The sequence below is a fragment of the Lepidochelys kempii genome, chromosome 15, assembly GCF_965140265.1.
Source record: "Lepidochelys kempii isolate rLepKem1 chromosome 15, rLepKem1.hap2, whole genome shotgun sequence".
NCBI lineage: Eukaryota > Metazoa > Chordata > Testudines > Cheloniidae > Lepidochelys > Lepidochelys kempii.
In genome coordinates, this window is record NC_133270.1 from 10,873,278 (window position 1) to 10,889,714 (window position 16,437).

Below are 16,437 nucleotides of genomic sequence, written 5' to 3' on the forward strand. Positions count from 1 at the left end.
AACAGGCTAAGATCTTTATCACTTCAAATTCTACCCCACTTGTTTTCCAGCATGTGACAGGCACATGTGCTCATTGAGGACTGACTGAATTGGAGTTAGAGGAGCCCATCTGATTTTGAATGATCAGCTGACATAAAACAGCTATCATAAAATGCAGAACCACCTGGAGCTTTGGGCAGCTTGCTTGCCAGATTTTCTTCCAGCTTCCTAAAAATGTCACTTCTGGCCCAAGACTCAGCAAGAGAAGTTTCAGCCCAAAAGATTTCTTTTTAACCGAAAGTTACAAAGGGGTCAGCCATGAGGCTGAGAATCAAAAACGAGCCACAGCTACACAGTTTGGTTCTTGATCAGAACATCTCCTTAGTTCAGGTGTGTTCAGATCTAGGGTTTGAATGGCTTTCAAACACCTTAACCATGAGACTATGGGACTCCAAAGCCTCAGAGGCATCTCCGGAGAGATTCAGGGGAGGGGGCAGAGCACGCAGTCTCCCCTCTTTCAGGTTCCATCTTCTCCATGAGCAAGCAAGGGGCTTCTGTTCAAAATCATTACAGGCCAGGCACATCTGGCCACAACCCCCTGCATGAAAATTCCAGCCACCCAAACCTTCTGCTGACCTGTGGTTTACCTGATCACCAGGAAGCACCCCTTCCTGCCCAGCAAAGAGATAACCTGATCCATCTTCACCCATCAGACTTACCTTCCCAAACTGCTCAAAATACTGTTTCACATCCTCCACGGTAGTGTTCACAGAGAGACCCCCCACAAATATCTTCTTCGTCCGCGTTACCATCTGGGAAAGGGAAGGACAGGGATTCATAGGAGAAACAGAGTTAGCAGAGAACAAGATCAGCTCACAAATGAGGTTTTGGAGACAGAAGAGCATGTAGCGCACTGTATTCCACTGGGAGACTGCCCGCACCAGTGGAACAGAGTCCCCTAACGAAACACTGTATCTACTGAAGGACATGTTTCAGGCCCCAGAAATTTCATACTGTGAAACTCCATCACTCAAGTGCAATCTCAGACTCACCCAAGCATGCGCCATATTGCTGTCTCCTACCCTTTCCCTCCCTAACCCCCAGCATGCCCAAGCTCACTAACTGCCCGTGGGACTTGCCAGGGCATGGCCACTAATCTCCCATCTAACCCCCTGGGGACGGGTACAGCATATTAAAGTCTTTCCCCCACTAATCGTTCAGTCACCCACTTTCACAAACCTCCTCGCAAACACACAGAGTGCTGCCATCTCCTTCCCTACCCTCCTGTCACTCACATGGGGCACTGCTGTCACCCTGCCAATCCCCAGCTCACCCTCCCACCCTGCAGTTTCCCTGAAATGGGAAAGCAGAGCATGGCTGTGATGCTGCGATGTGAAGCCATCAGGTTTAAGGAGCCAGAGGAAATGTCCAGTTAAGCTTTCTTGTGCATTTGGGAGGAGGCAAAGGAAGAAACCCTCCCCTTTCTCTTCCCCCAGCCACAGCAGACTGAGGAGGAATAACTGAGGGGGGCGATGGCTGCTAGGATGAAGCACACTGGTGTCCTTTGAACTGATGCTCCAGCTGCATCCTCCCCTCAGCCCCTTGGCCACACCCCTGCTCCAGCAGGAACACATGGTCCTAATAACCCCAAGGAGCATGGGGCTAATCCGCAGCAATTCCAGGCTTGGAGAGCAGCCTGTTCTAACACTAAAGCACCTTCTGTCACCAAACTGCTTAATGGAATTAACCCAATTCCTACCATGTGCTTCCTGGCTCGTTACTCAGGATACCTGTTCACTAATTGTTCTCTGCTTCTGATCCCTTGTGCTTTCCTCCCCACATCATTCTCTTCTTCCACTCTGCAATTCTCTCCCTCATCAGCCCATTCTCCCCCTGCAGTACTTGGGGTGAGATTGTAGGCTCTCGTCCTCCAGCCCAGTTAAGTGAGACCCCCCCCCAAATCTGCATTCTACTTTGAAGGCAAATTGCCAATTTGCTCTTCACTCTGCAGTTAAAAGTTTCTCATTGAGCATCTAGTAGAACCTCCACAGCTGCTGGCTTCCATCTAGCGCCCACCTTCCTGGTGCAGGTCAAGCCCAATGTCCTTCTCTCTCTGGCCTTTCTAGTGCTGGTGTGCACCCTGACTTTCCACAAAATGAAGTTCTTTCTCCCACACCTCTCCCCAGTCCATCCTACATGTCTCCTGCCACAGATTGGAACTACTTCATGTTTCTTGCAGGCCCTCAGGTTCCAGATACAGGCTACCAAAGAGCAGAAGGTGCTGTGTTCTTGAGCAGACTTCTGCATTTCATCAGCTCCACTCATGAAGCACACTCTAACCGTAGTGGAGTAGAGCTTGGGCTATTCCAACCCCACACTGACAATCACAAGAGCATCCCAAAGCTCCCTAGTGAGCTAGACCATGCACAACAGAATGCAAGTCTGGAGGTGGAGCACCAAAGGTCATCATTAAGGTAGGAACTAAGCCTGAGTATCAATCATCAAAGCCTTAAGGACCAGTGCTGGCAGGTGCACCAAGATGTCCTTCCAGCATCCTCTGGACAAAGGCACAAAGAGGATTTAAGTTCCTTGAGTTGCACCTTTTCAATTTGTAAAGGCTGCACATGCTACCTACCTTGGGCTGTGCTCGGCGGGGGAATGCTACTTTTGGGTCGATCTGAAAGAGACATGGGAGAGAGAGAGCAGGTGAACATATAATACATGAAATGTAGGCAATTAAAGTAGGCTCTCCACAAACTTTGCTCAAGTGATAGTTTGCCAGACCCAAGGAAGACACCTAATGAGCATAAAGTAGACTGCAGACAACTTTATCTTCTAATAGAGGTGTGATCCCTGGAGACTACAGTTCCCAGCATGCAATGTTCCATCTGAATGTGAGCAGCAGCCATTCAGCACAAGATGGAACACCACAGGCTGGGATTAGCAGTCTCTGTTAGCCAGTCCTCTGTGTTCAGACTCCACCTTGACCACCCTGTACCAACAATGTCATATTAAAGTACTTTATTCTCCCCTTCACTCTGGCTAAGGGTACAGAGCTCACCTGGTTAATAGTGAAGCAGGAAATAGTCTGCACATAAAAAGCTAAGAACTTCAGCCCCAAAAGCATGGATTCACATGAGAAGGGAAGATGTGAACTAAACTGAAGAGTCCCAAGGACAGAAAGTTGCAATACAGACTCCTGTCATCAAATCACACAGTATACTGCTGCCCCTTCTGCAGGTTGTATGCTGGGCAATAAAAAGAATCAGTTCCAATCATCCTACTGTGCTAGATACGCCTATCTGTTTGGTGTATTACTAAACCTGCTGTCCACTAGAGTGCCTTTATCTCAGCACCAATATTCAGATGGTGCACATTCTGCTGGGGTCAGCAATGGATGAACGCATGGCTGCACTATTCTTACCACCACCACAACTTAAACTAGGAAAATACTAATGCACTGAAAACGAAACACCCACTATAATGCACACACAGCAACTCTTGTGATGTCACCTTTACATTAGAAATGATCCAAATCTACAAATGACCTTAGAGAGCCCTGTACTAAAGGAGAGTCTGTTCAGCCCACAGCTGGAAAGTCTGTAGCTAGGAGAGGAGCTGAGAAGTTTGTCCCATTAGCCCAGCAGCTCAAACAGCCCGCAAGGAAACTGCACCTCTCCAGCTCCTCTCACTGCTATTGTTCTACTTTCCAGCCTGGCTTTTCTCCCTTCGTTCATCCTTTCAATTGTCAGACAGAACCCAAAGCTCAGTACCTCTTCAGATCACTCCCCTCTGCCTTCCCACCTCCATCCTGATTCACAACCTAGAACATAAATAAACTCAGCGTATAAGTAAACAGAGGCAAAAGTGAAGAACATAAATAAACCTCCCCTTATGACCGCCAAACACAGCAACATACCCTCTTGGTGCCTCATAGGGACATCTGAGCACCTTTCCTTCTCCTCCCCCTTCCTCCCAATCCAATCCTCTGGCTTTCTGGCAAGTGCAGAAATCCTCAGTGAATTCTGAGGACAGAGGACGGCAGGAGACCAAGAGGCCGATGGCAGATAATAAGCAAAAACAATAATCTACTGTCTTTTAGTTCTCAGCCAGTGTCATTCAGCTCCTGCCAAGAAGATGCTTTCATACACAGCAAAGTTAAGCCCAGGCCTCATTTTTTCATTACCCTGAGCGTGATAAACTGGGTAGAGATAACGTATCCACCTGGCTAGAGGGGGCAGGCAGTAATTTCACAAATTCTTCTGCACAACTATCTACTGTTGCTGGTAAACTGAGGCCTAACCAACCAACTGCAGACACGTAACTGAAGGTGCACAGAGGAGAGAGCGTTCAATACAAGACTCAAGGTACTAAAAGGGGGCTATTCCTCAAGTACAGGAATTTTCATAATTAAAGGAGAAGTGGTGGTAATCACTTCCTGTATCCCTGGTATTAAAGTCAATAATCTGGTTGAGTTTTACTTCACTGTCAGTCATAGATGTGATAAAGATTTGTACACAAGGAATTCAGAGTTCCTCAGATAACGTCCTAAAAAATGTAACCAGTATCTGATAGTGGTTAGGGGTGTTATTTAAATACTTGTCACTTTCATTTCAAGTTACTAACCTTTAGGGACAAATTGTGCCCATGGTTATATCCATGGAATCCCACCGACCTCAAGTGTAAACAAGGGCACAACTGGGCCCTTCATTACCACTTTTCAGGCCACGTAACACTGTTTAATTCCCATGTAAGCTCATATAACGACATTTAACTTGCTGACATCATTATCTGTGTTATCTATATCCATTAGCTGGGATCTGAAGCGATTCAAAAAAGCACAATTGTCATATCTCTAGTGCAAGCTTTGTTACATTTGTTAATAGTGAATCTGAACATGCCTACAGTACCCCTTTCACACACACACAAATAAAAACAGCAAAAGCAAAAAAAACCCAAGCAAGAAAACCTCTAACACATCAATGTTTCTAGGGCACATAGAGAAACTGAAGGCAGCAGTCGTCTACAGCTTTACAAAGGCACGCAAATCTTTTACCTTGAGACGGCAAAGCCAACTCTCATATCAAGCATTTCCATAAATAACCCCTGTAGGCTGCTATCTAGCTTACAAACAAAGAGAAGTCTGAAAGGCACAAGGTTTCCTCCAGAGAATCAGGCCAACAACATTAATTACAATAGAAAGAATCAGAAAACAATGAAGCAACAAGTTGGGCAGACATTATCTACCAAGTGCTGTTTACCGGGAGACACCAAAAACAGAGAATGGGGTGTAGTTTCAGGACGCTGGGCCTTTTCCCACAAAGTTTTATAAAAGCCTAAGTTAGGATTCAGATGAGTTGGTGACATTTAGTCCATGACTAACAGCAGAGACTTTCAACTAAAGAGGGGGAAAAAAACAAAACAAAAAACCCCACACACATCTAAGGCTCCAAACAGGACTACAAAATCAGCATGTTTTAGGGGAATTGAGAGCCACTGAACTGCACATATAGATCAGTCTTAGATCCTAATCCAGCAATTACCAGGCAACATACCCCAAAACATTCAGCCCAGATTTAAACTTTAAAAAAAGAGAGAAAAAAAGAAAAAAAAATCCAAGTTCCTGACAAAGAAAGGACTTTAGAGAAACTGCCACCATTCTTCCTGCTTCCTCAGCATACAATCAACAAGCCAGATGCATCAGAGAATTTCAATGGCTGGCCAGCCCCACATGTTCTTTACGCCACAAGTCCCTTCTCTTTTCCTTCAGCACACTTACCCATTCCACATCCCCTCCCTTTCCTGGGCCCACCCAGTGGATTGCAGAATTGCTTTAAGACCAGAAGCAACATTAGTTTAGACAGGTAGGAATGGAGACCATAGATTGCATCTCACTTCTGTCCCAGAAATGCTCTTGGGATTGCTGCCACCATCAACATCCATCACTCACCTTTTCAAGAGTGAGCTAGGCCAGTCCCACAGATTCACCATCAGACCCCATGTTTATACGGACTATAAAATAAAACAAGCCTGCCCCCACCCCAAAACATTTAATCAGAATCCTCCCCCAAAGCTAAACTAACTTTACACCACTCTCACAAGAGGATGAGGTTTTTAAGACTCCTGGCAATCTGCACACTGCAGAGGCGGCTGGAATAGGTTTAACCAGGAGCTCCCACGGGGAGGAAGGTCCTGTATACATCAAAGGGAACGATCCATGCAGTTAAACAGGAACAGACATAAATCTTACCGCAGCTCATGCTGTAAGCCTCAAGAAAGGGTCTCTCTCTCTCTCCCGCTCTCTCTATTCAACTCAGATAAAGAATTTGATGCCTGAACTGCCTCACTAGACTTCAAGTTACACATGTGGACTTTTAATTAGTTCATGGCTGGAACTGGAACTTATTTTTTTCCCCATGTGCCCCCACCACTTGTATCCCCACCCCTGGGTCAATATTAAGCAAAAGAGGAATTTGACAACACAAAAGTCACTAAAACTACTCAGACAAAAGATCTCTAACACCCACTCCCCAAACACAGATCCTACATATCTCCCTGATGCCAAGGGCTTGCAGTGCAGGAACTGACAGTCTATGCTGAGAAACCCAATGATTCTTTAAAAAACTATCTACAAGTTCACAAAGTGGCTAGAACAGCTTGTAATTGCAAGAATGGATGTACCACCCTGGGGGATGAAGGCACCACTGATATCCCAAAGAGCAGAAGATGGCCCACAGAGGCACCTTCTGAGCACACTAGGAGACAATAAACTTCAGGAATTCATGGCCATTGCAAATTTGTATCCTGGGGAAGCCATAAGAGAGCATGAGGCAACAACTCCTCAACACAAAGGGATATGGGTCTATAACAGGGGTTCTCAAACTGGGGGTCATGACCTATTAGGGAGTTGCAAGGTAATTACATGGGGGGTTGCAAGCTGTCAGCCTCCACCCCAAAACCCTGCTTCACCTCCAGCATTTATAATAGTATTAAATATTTTAAAAAATGCGTTTTTGATTTATAAAGAGGGTTGCACTCAGAGGCTTGCTGTGTGAAGGGGGTCACCAATACAAAAGTTTGAGAACCACTGGTCTATAGCATCACCAGAGAGAACAGGCCTAGCTCTTTGTAAGGGTCAAGCGCCCATCATGGAGGGAAGGAGTACTTGTGGCACCTTAGAGACTAACCAATTTATTTGAGCATAAGCTTTCGTGAGCTACAGCCGAAAGCTTATGCTCAAATAAACTGGTTAGTCTCTAAGGTGCCACAAGTCCTCCTTTTCTTTTTACATGAGAGCGTGAGGCTCTGCATGTCCTCCCCACTTAGGGGGCAGTTGCTCCCATAGACACTGTTAGTTTCACATGGACACGCTTTTTCTTGTGCAGTCCTGAATGTATTCAGTCTTTTCAACTCACAAAGTGCCACCATCAGTTTCTCGAAAGGGATTCTTGCAATCAGTAGGCAGAATGAAAAATCATAACCTGGGATTCATAATCAATATTCAAACATTCACAAACCAATCTATACTTGGTCATCCACAGCTCAGAAGAGCAGCCAGTTAGCAAACCATCACCAGGATGCAGAAGGGCAGGATAATTCTTTATCAATAATCAATAGTCTATAACCCCTCATTGGGAATCAAACACCACAATCAATCAGTGTTCTAAGCACTGAGGCTCAGTTGACAAATGAACCCCCTTAGATGGGAGAAGAAACCTCACCGTCTTGGAGTCCAGTTCATGTCTGGATTGGGCCAGAACCTTGTCCACACCGGCCTGGTCCATGAACGTGACGAACCCGAACCCCCTGCACCCCAAATCCCAGGCAGGAGATGGGGGGAGGAGCAAAGAAGAGAGAAAGTTGGTTAAAGTCGGGCCCCAGCTCTGGCGAGGAGCAAAGGAGGAGCAGGGGCTGGTCTTCTCACCTGGATCTCTTTGTCAGCGGGTCCCGCATCACCAGACACTCCTTCACCTCCCCGAACTGGCTGAAGTATTCCCGCAAGCCCTCTGCAACCAAAACACAAGGCCATGGGCCCCTGCCTAGCGCCGGCCCCTCGGGGCTCCCTCCCTCCCCACCGCACCGCGCCGCGCCGCCCCGCCCGGCCCACGGAGAAAGCGCCCCAGGCCCGGAGCCGACCCCTGGTGGCGAAGAGCGACGCGCCCCCCACACGCGCGTTCGGGGGCGGCCGCGGCTCCCCCCCCTTCCCCGGGAAGAGGCATCCAGGGAGCCCTACAGAGCGGATTCCCCCCCCGGAATAACAGCCCGGGCCGGGCGGAGCAGAGCCCCGACCCCGCTCCGCCCGGGGAGTTGGGAAAGTTTGGGTGGCAGGTGCCCGGTCCGGAGCTCGGCCGGGGCCCGCGGGGGAGTGGGAGCGCCGCGGGGAGCGGCCCCTGCCCGGCGGGCCTCACCTTGCGTGGTTTGCCAGCTCAGTCCCCCGATGAACATTTTGCTGCGGGAGACACAAAAAGAGCCGTGAATGGAGCGCGGCGGGCCGGGGGGCGGCCGGCGGGCCGGGGCGGGCCGCCCGGCGGCGGGAGGGGAGCAGCGCGGGGGCAGCAGGCGGGGCGGGCTGCCCGGCTCCAGCGGGGGAGCGGACCCGGCGCGCCGCGGATGCGGGACGAGCTGCCCAGGCTGGGCGGGGGGGGGGACCCTGCGCGGCCCCCGGGGGGGCGGGGCGGGCTGCCGGGTGCCGGGGTCAGCGTGGCCTTGTGCCCGGCTCGGGGCGGGGGGGCTCGGGTCCGGACTCCGGCGGCGGCCGGCGGCAGGGCGAGCTCGCAGGGATCGGCCATGTTGGCAGCGGCCGCCGCCACCGCCGAGCCTGTCCGGGCCACGAGCTCGCGGGGAGCTGGCTGGAGCCGGCGGGAGAGGCGCGCTGCCGGCCCCGGCTCCCGCCCCCCGCCGCGCCGGGCGGAGCGGTACCAGGGATCGTGCGGGGAGTCCGGGGAGGCGAGGCCGGGCTGGCTGGCTTCTGTCTCCATTCGGACCTCTTCTCCCTGCGAGGCGCAGAGCCGCACTCCCGGGGCAGATGAGCGCTGGAAAAGGGGCCGGACGGACAGGCCATGCTGCCCCCTCCCCCGACCCCTCTCAGCCAGGCGGGGAGGGAGGGAGGAGGGCCCGGCGGGGACAACCTGCCCGGCTCCTCCCACCCCCGGCGGGCGGGCAGCCGGCGTGCGCATAAAACCCGGCCGGCTGCTGCCTGCCTGGCCGCCTGCACCGGGGGGACGGCAGCGAGCGGGGCTCGGGCAGAGCCGCGCCCAGGCCAGGCAAGTACAGCGGAGTCGACCCGTCCGCGGCTGGTACCGCCCAGGAGAAGAGCAGGGACGGGAGCCGCGGTGTGCGCGCCCCACCTGGCCCCCGTCTCCAGCCCAGGGGGAGGGAGCCTGTAGCCGGCGCCCGGAGGATTCTCACCTGGCTCGCCATGGAGGGGCTGCTGGGGCTCACGCAGCGTGGTGCGCGCAGCTAGAAACAAAGGGGGCCTGGAGCTGGCCCCGGGAAGCTTGTGCTGCTGAGTCGCGTCTGGCTTTGGCGTGCTACCGTGCGGGTCTCCGCTGCTCTGGGGGACCGGGCAGCGCGTCCTAGAGCGGTGGAGCGGAGCTATTTCTGCCAAGAAAGCCGCGTAACAAGCTCCCAAGTGCTGGCTGCAGTTGGGGCTGTTCAAACGTGCGGGCTTAAAACGGGGCTGGAGCGGCCTAACTTTAGGCACTCACGTTTGAAAACATGGCACCGTGCGGCACAAAAGGCAAGCGCGCTGTGAAAGCCCCCGAGAGGCTGCTGTGGAGAGCCCTGCAGCCCCGCTGGCTCAGATGCGTGTCCGGGTTTAGCTTTGTTAGTCTGCCTAAAACTTGGCTTTGCGCTTCTTTCACTTACCCAGAATGGAGGCCAAATGCCCCCGTGAGCTTGAGTGGGGCAGGAATGTGAGCCATGCTCCTCTCCAGGGCTGCCTTCCACACCTGGGACATCACCTCCAGCCTGATCCACCAGGGCACAGAGGAGAAGTTTGGTCTGAGAGGGTTAAATCAAGTTGACAACAATAACAGGTATCCCAGACCTGAAGAAAAGCCCCCTGTAAGCTCAAAAGCTGGTTTCTTGCACCTACAGAAGTTGATCCAATAAAAGATATTTCCTCAACTACCTTGTCTCTTTAATATCATGGGACTAACACTGCATACAGTAACATGTGACACAAACATAGCCTGAAGCAGGATCTGCGAGTTGTGGCATGTACCATATTTAAACAAGACTGCTTCTCTTCTCCCTCTCTCTCCCCCCCCCCCCCCCGCTGTGGTACTCTTGCATAGCCCCAGTATCACACAAGCATTAGCTAAACCAGGGATTCTCAACGTTTTTCTTACCCCTCCTTCACCCCCCCAACAAGCAATTAAAAACTCCACAGCCCATCTCTGCCACAACAACTGTTTTTCTGCATATAAAAGCTAGGAGGGAGCAAGCAGGGCAATTGCACAGGGCCCCACACCACAGGGGGCCTGCAAAGCTAACTTGTTTAGGATTCAGCCTCAGGTGGCCAGGCTCAGGGCCCTGGGCTTCAGTGCCGTGTGGTGTGGGTTTGGCTTTCTACCATGGGCCTCAGCAAGTGTAATGCTAGCTCAGCTTGGCAGACCCTCTGAAACCTGCTCGTGGCCCCCAGGGGGCCCCAGACCACTGGTTAAGAACCTCTGCACTAAAGGATACCTTATATTGACTCCTCTCAATCCATGGGTAGCATTATCCCCATTTTACAGATAAGGGAATGAGGCACAGATGTGAAGTGACTACCAAGGCCATAGTCAGGTTCAGGCAGAGCTGGTGCATGAACTCAGGAATTCCTCACAGCGGCCTTTGCACAGTCCCTTGACCACACAGTCTCCTTAGTACATGCTTAGTAAGATTGATTAGGGATCTAACCCCCTTTCAATCGCCAGAATGGAGACAGACTAGTGTAACTTTTTCCCCCTCAACATATTTTTTCTGTCTAGATTCATGGAACTTGTGCCCGTCACTGTAGTACTTGTATCCTGATACTTTACTCACCTCTTATCCCTGTCCAACCAGATCCTGAGCGATCACCTCCCTTTGAGAGAGAGAGAGAGAGAGAGAGAGAGCACCTTCACCAGCTCCTATCGCTACCAAGCGACCGTGATTACAGTAGAATCATTTTTTTAATTAGGTGCAGTGGGCCAAGACTGCAACAGCAGGGCTACCTACTACAATGGATCATCAGCTCAACTCCCGTTGATGACAGTGAGTGTTGTATAAAAACTGAGCGTAAAATACAACCGTAGTTTCCTTTTGCAGCTGCCTTTCTCAGAGGCACTGGAGCCTTGTTTCAGCTGCTGTGACAGTAGCCCAAATCACAGTGCAATTTTACATGGATTAAATTGGCATTTCTATCCATGTAAAACTGATCGGCCCATAGGGCACCAGCCTGACACTTATGCCATGTTCCAAATCTTCCTTACTACCAAACTAGTCTGTCCTGCATGTGTCCATGTACAGATACTTGGGGAAGCCAAGGGAGTGCACCCTCTAGTTCAACCCCAAACCGTACCAATGAAGTGCTAGTGTTGGGAGTTGGGAGTAGCTGAACTGCTAGATTATCCACCACGGACCTACAGTCAAAGAACACTTCTTACCTCTTCACAGGCACAGCTCTGTGCATGTCACTTGGAAATGGAACATTCACTCAGATTACATAACGGACATTGGGCCAAAATGCCCAATATATCTGCTATGTCATGCAATATGCAAGTTAAACATTTATTATACTCATTCTTCTCTCCAGCTTATCCAGAATGGGCTTCCCTTTTATTTTCTGATTCCCCATTGTGCCATGCTGCCTGGTTAGGAATGGTAAGATAGATATCAAGAAACTCCCATTCATCCTTGACCTTTTATCAGTTTTATTTCCCAGTCTCCCATCCCCTACAGTAATCTCAATACTGTACCTCAGCTGCAACCAGGAGAATAGACAAGCACTTTTTTCCCCACACACTAAGATTGCTGGGGCAGGCACTATTTCTTACTGCATGTTTGTATAGCACCTAGCACAATATGGCTCAGATCCTGAGTGGGGCCTGTGGGTACAACCACAATACAAATACAAAAGTGTAATTGCTAATATTGCTGCTAGGCCTGGTACAGGTTGCTGCAGTGACCAGGCCTATCCATTACCCTTGGATATTTTTCAGTGCCCATCCTCTTAAATCTGGTGACATGTCCGCAAAATCTGCAGAACTGGGCAAAAATCTCAGCAGAAGTTGCCAGCAGTTTCTTTGGCTATACATTGACCCTAATCATTATGTACAGTAATGTTAAAAAGCAAAGACTTTGTAACCATTTCTTGGGAAATCAGTTACATAGTATGAGCTCAAGCTGCTAAGTATCCTAAACTCCCATGGGTGTCAATGGGAGGTGAATGTGCACACTACCTCACAGGATGAGCTGCTTCTATACAACAACACAATAATTCCAAACTGTGTTCCACACACACAAATAGCAAAATCCTCTGGTTTGTCATCAATGTATATCTGCAAATTACCATTCTTTCCATCCATTAGAATATCTTTTTATTTAAGAGATGGCTAGATAAAGGATGCCACACTGGAAGACCCAGACAGCGTTAAATATTACATTGTGTTATTGTTGTGTTACTCATGTTTTACTCCCTCTTCCCCATCAAAATAATGTGGGAGAAGGGAAAGAGGGTATTTGATTAATGTGACAGTTAATGTCACTGTCAGAGAAGGAGTGAGTGCTTAGGAGAACATAATGGCCATAATGGGTTTGACCAATGGTCCATCTAGCCCAGTATCCTGTCTTCTGACAGTGGCCAATGCCAGGTGCTTCAGAGGAAATGACCAGAACAGGCAATCATCAAGTGATCCACTCCCAACTTCTGGCAAGGGCTAGGGACACCCAGAGTATAGGGTTGCATTCCTACCTATCTTGGCTAATAGCCATTTATGGACCTTTCCTTTATGAACTCTGAAGCACAGGCAGATAGATATTTGAGTTATTCACAAAGGGACGCAGGACCCAGAAATTGAAGGATGAGGGAGGAATAGAGTAGCAGAGACTTTTTTCCTCCTCCATCATTGCAGGAAGCTGAGAGAGACAGCGTTTTGGAGATCCATCTCTTCACAGGAGGTGAGAGGCTCCAGCAGAGGGGTAAAGGGAAGAGCCCTTGCTTTAAATTTCATTTGGCCAGTTAATAAAAAAGCTTGAATGTGAATCCAAATAATTTTTGTAATATTTGTTTTAAGATAGTGAACATGTAAACCTGGAAAATATTAACCGCGGCTTTTTAGCCAGCCTGGGGGCAATACCAGTCTGCTGACAGTGGCTTCCAGTTATGCTCACGCCTGCTTTGGAAATGATGCTTGCTCTCTGGAGAGAATGATGGTAGACACTCCCTGCTGGCCAGTATATGAGGCATACAACTGGTGTCTGTCTCAAAGGAAACTGCTTGGCCATTCTCCTACATGGTGAAAACTGACTTGAGGCAAGTGGTTTAGGTATGTAAAGGCAAAATTAATTAACTAGAATGAAGGGATGAAAAGGAGCCCTAGGCTCTCAAACACTACAGTTATGGGGGCCCTATAAGCACCTAGATAAATAGAATTTGGACTTGGTTCATGTTTGGGCATCAACAACAGTAAAACAGAACAGCTGAAAAAGCAAAAAACTTTCCTCTGTTGCAATACAACCCATTAAATAGGGTTAGATTATTATAAAATAGGTTATATGCTGTAGAGCATTTGAAAAAAGAGGAAGAGAATGCACAAAAGGAATAGGGATTTGGATGCAAGACTGAAAGAGTGGGAGAGGAGAAATGCAATGATGAATAAGAAAGAATGGGACAAAGAAGGAATATGAAAGCTTAAAGGGGCCATGACTAGTAAGTAAAGTGTGGATGAAAGAATCATGGCAACAGGAAAAGGGGGAGAATACATCAAATGATGCAAGAAAGCAAGAGTGGACAGGACTGGGGCCCTGGCACCACAAGGGAAAGAAGGTCTGATGTGGGAGGGAAAGCAAGAGCTTTATGATTTCGGTAACAAAAAAGGGGAGTTTGTACTGAGCAGACTAGTAACGAGTAGGGAGTTCAAGGTAAGAGAACAAAGAGGAAGGGAATTTTAAAGGACACAAAGGGAGTTTTGTGTAAGGGGACTGCAGTGCACCATCTGCTGTCCTGGAGGTGAAATAGAAGATGGCCCGAGAATAGTTCAGAAAGACCTTTCCATCATTCATCCAACTCACAGACTCATGTAATTATTATCTGGCACCCAGTCTATATGATGAAAAACTCTTCAAGTGTAGCTCTGACTAATAGAATCATAGAATATCAGAGTTGGAAGGGACTCAGGAGATCTAGTCCAATCCCCTGCTCAAAGCAGGACCAATCCCCAGTTTTTGTTTGCTCCAGATCCCTAAATGGCCCCCTCAAGGATTGAACTCACAACCCTGGGTTTAACAGGCCAATGCTCAAACCACTGAGCTATCCCTCCCCCTACATGATGTAAATGGAGGAAACTGTAAATATAAAGCCTAGGCTAACTGATTTGTTTCACAAAAAGAAAAGGAGTACTTGTGGCACCTTAGAGACTAACCAATTTATTTGAGCATAAGCTTTCGTGATGAAGTGAGCTGTAGCTCACAAAAGCTCATGCTCAGATAAATTGGTTAGTCTCTAAGGTGCCACAAGTCCTCCTTTTCTTTTTGTGAATACAGACTAACACGGCTGTTACTCTGAAACCTGATTTGTTTCACACATCTGAGTATTTACGGGTCTGAAGGATGGGCAGGTGCTACCAAGTTGCTATTGTACTTTAACGTCTGCCATAGACCCATACGGGCTTTGTTCTTCTCCCTTTTCCAAAATGCAGTGGGCACAGGATTCTCTTTTCCATAGGTAAGGATAGAGGTACTTATCTTTGAGCTGAGAACATTTTTCTGCACTGACTCCATATTCTCCACTTTCCATTACACCAGATTTTTAGTAAAACAAGACAAACACTAACATGTTTACAGTAAGAGCAAATTAAAACAATTAAAACAGGTCTCGGCTCCTCCTCTCAAAAAGCTACCTGAACTCATCCTCACTGTCCATACTCTATCCTCTCTAAGCCCTGGTCTATACTAGGACTTTAGGTCGAATTTAGCAGCATTAAATCAATGTAAACCTGCACCCGTCCACACGATGAAGCCCTTTATTTCGACTTAAAGGGCTCTTAAAATCGATTTCCTTACTCCACCCCTGACAAGTGGATTAGCGCTTAAATCGGCCTTGCTGGCCCGAATTTGGGGTACTGTGGACACAATTCGACGGTATTGGCCTCCGGGAGCTATCCCAGAGCGCTCCACTGTGACCGCTCTGGACAGCACTCTCAACTCAGATGCACGATTGTTTGCCGTTGCTCTGTCGCAGGGAGGGGCGACTGAGGACACGGCTTACAGGGTTGGCTTCAGGGAGCTAAAATCAACAAAGGGGGTGGCTTTACATCAAGGAGTATTTCAGACAGGACTTCACGGAGGGTTCCAATAAGAAATGGTGCACCTAAGTTATTGTTCTTATTGGAACAAGGAGGTTAGCCTGGCCTCTGATTGATACATGGCTAGATTTACCTCGCTGCACCTTCTCTGTGAGTGACTGCAGTGTGACCTAGAGGAATGAGTCCCCTAGACAGGGGAGGGGGGGAAGCAAATGAGTACAAAACAAGTCTGGTCTATTTCTTGTTTTGATCCACTCCATCTATCTTTTACATCTTTGGCTGGCAGCAGACGGTGCAGAAGGACTGCATGCCATCCACATCTCATGGCTGCTTGGCAGAAGATGGTACAGTACGACTGCTAGCCATCCTTATCTCTTGCCTGCCCGGCAGAAGATGGTACAGTACGACTGCTAGCAATCCATATCGCCTGCCTGCTCACCATAAGACGGTTCAATAGGACTGACTGCAGGACTAAAGAGAATGACCTGGTCAAGTCACTCCAAAGTTAGTCCCTGCGCCCATGTCTGTCCAGGCGCTCCCAGCCAACGTGGCCAGGAGCACCTCGGACACGACGAGGACGGCTACCAGTCGTATTGCACCGTCTGCTGCCAGAAGGCAAGGGGTTGCTGCTACTGTGTAGCAATGCAGTACCATGTCTGCCAGCACCTAGGAGACATACGGTGACGTTACCTGAGCAGGCTCCATGCTTGCCGTGGTATGGCGTCTGCACAGGTAATTCAGGAAAAAAGGCGCAAAACGATTGTCTGCCCTTCCTTTCACGGAGGGAGGGAGGGAGGGAAGGGAGGCCTGACGATATGTACCCAGAACCACCCGCGACAATGTTTTAGCCCCATCAGGCATTGGGATCTCAACCGAGAATTCCAATGGGCAGCGGAGACTGCGGGAACTGTGGGATAGCTACCCACAGTGCAACGCTCCGGAAGTCGACTCTAGCCTCGGTACTGTGGAA

The 16,437-nt window shown here is 49.2% G+C and overlaps 1 protein-coding gene and 1 long non-coding RNA gene across 8 annotated transcripts in view; one reads left to right on the top strand and one right to left on the bottom strand.

Moving 5' to 3' along the window:
- MSI1 (musashi RNA binding protein 1) overlaps positions 1-9,435 on the bottom strand; it is a 35,854-nt gene extending 26,419 nt beyond the window's left edge. For 4 of the 7 annotated variants that reach the window (XM_073312378.1, XM_073312376.1, XM_073312375.1 and 1 more), the window contains exons 1-6: positions 8,899-8,957; positions 8,388-8,428; positions 7,904-7,985; positions 7,701-7,785; positions 2,615-2,656; positions 699-791 (exon numbers count right to left, since the gene is read on the bottom strand). In XM_073312378.1, coding sequence (XP_073168479.1) covers positions 699-791; positions 2,615-2,656; positions 7,701-7,785; positions 7,904-7,985; positions 8,388-8,428; positions 8,899-8,957 — 402 coding nt within the window. Of the gene's footprint in view, positions 1-698; positions 792-2,614; positions 2,657-3,752; positions 3,859-3,898; positions 3,983-7,700; positions 7,786-7,903; positions 7,986-8,387; positions 8,429-8,898; positions 8,958-9,387 lie in introns of those variants that run through there. The other 3 variants (XM_073312377.1, XM_073312380.1, XM_073312379.1) reach the window with 3 other exon arrangements.
- LOC140898514 (uncharacterized) lies at positions 8,624-10,107 on the top strand. The gene is made up of 2 exons (XR_012155004.1): positions 8,624-9,242; positions 9,851-10,107. It is a non-coding gene; the product is annotated as an uncharacterized lncRNA (long non-coding RNA).
- Positions 10,108-16,437: the final 6,330 nt, after the last annotated feature.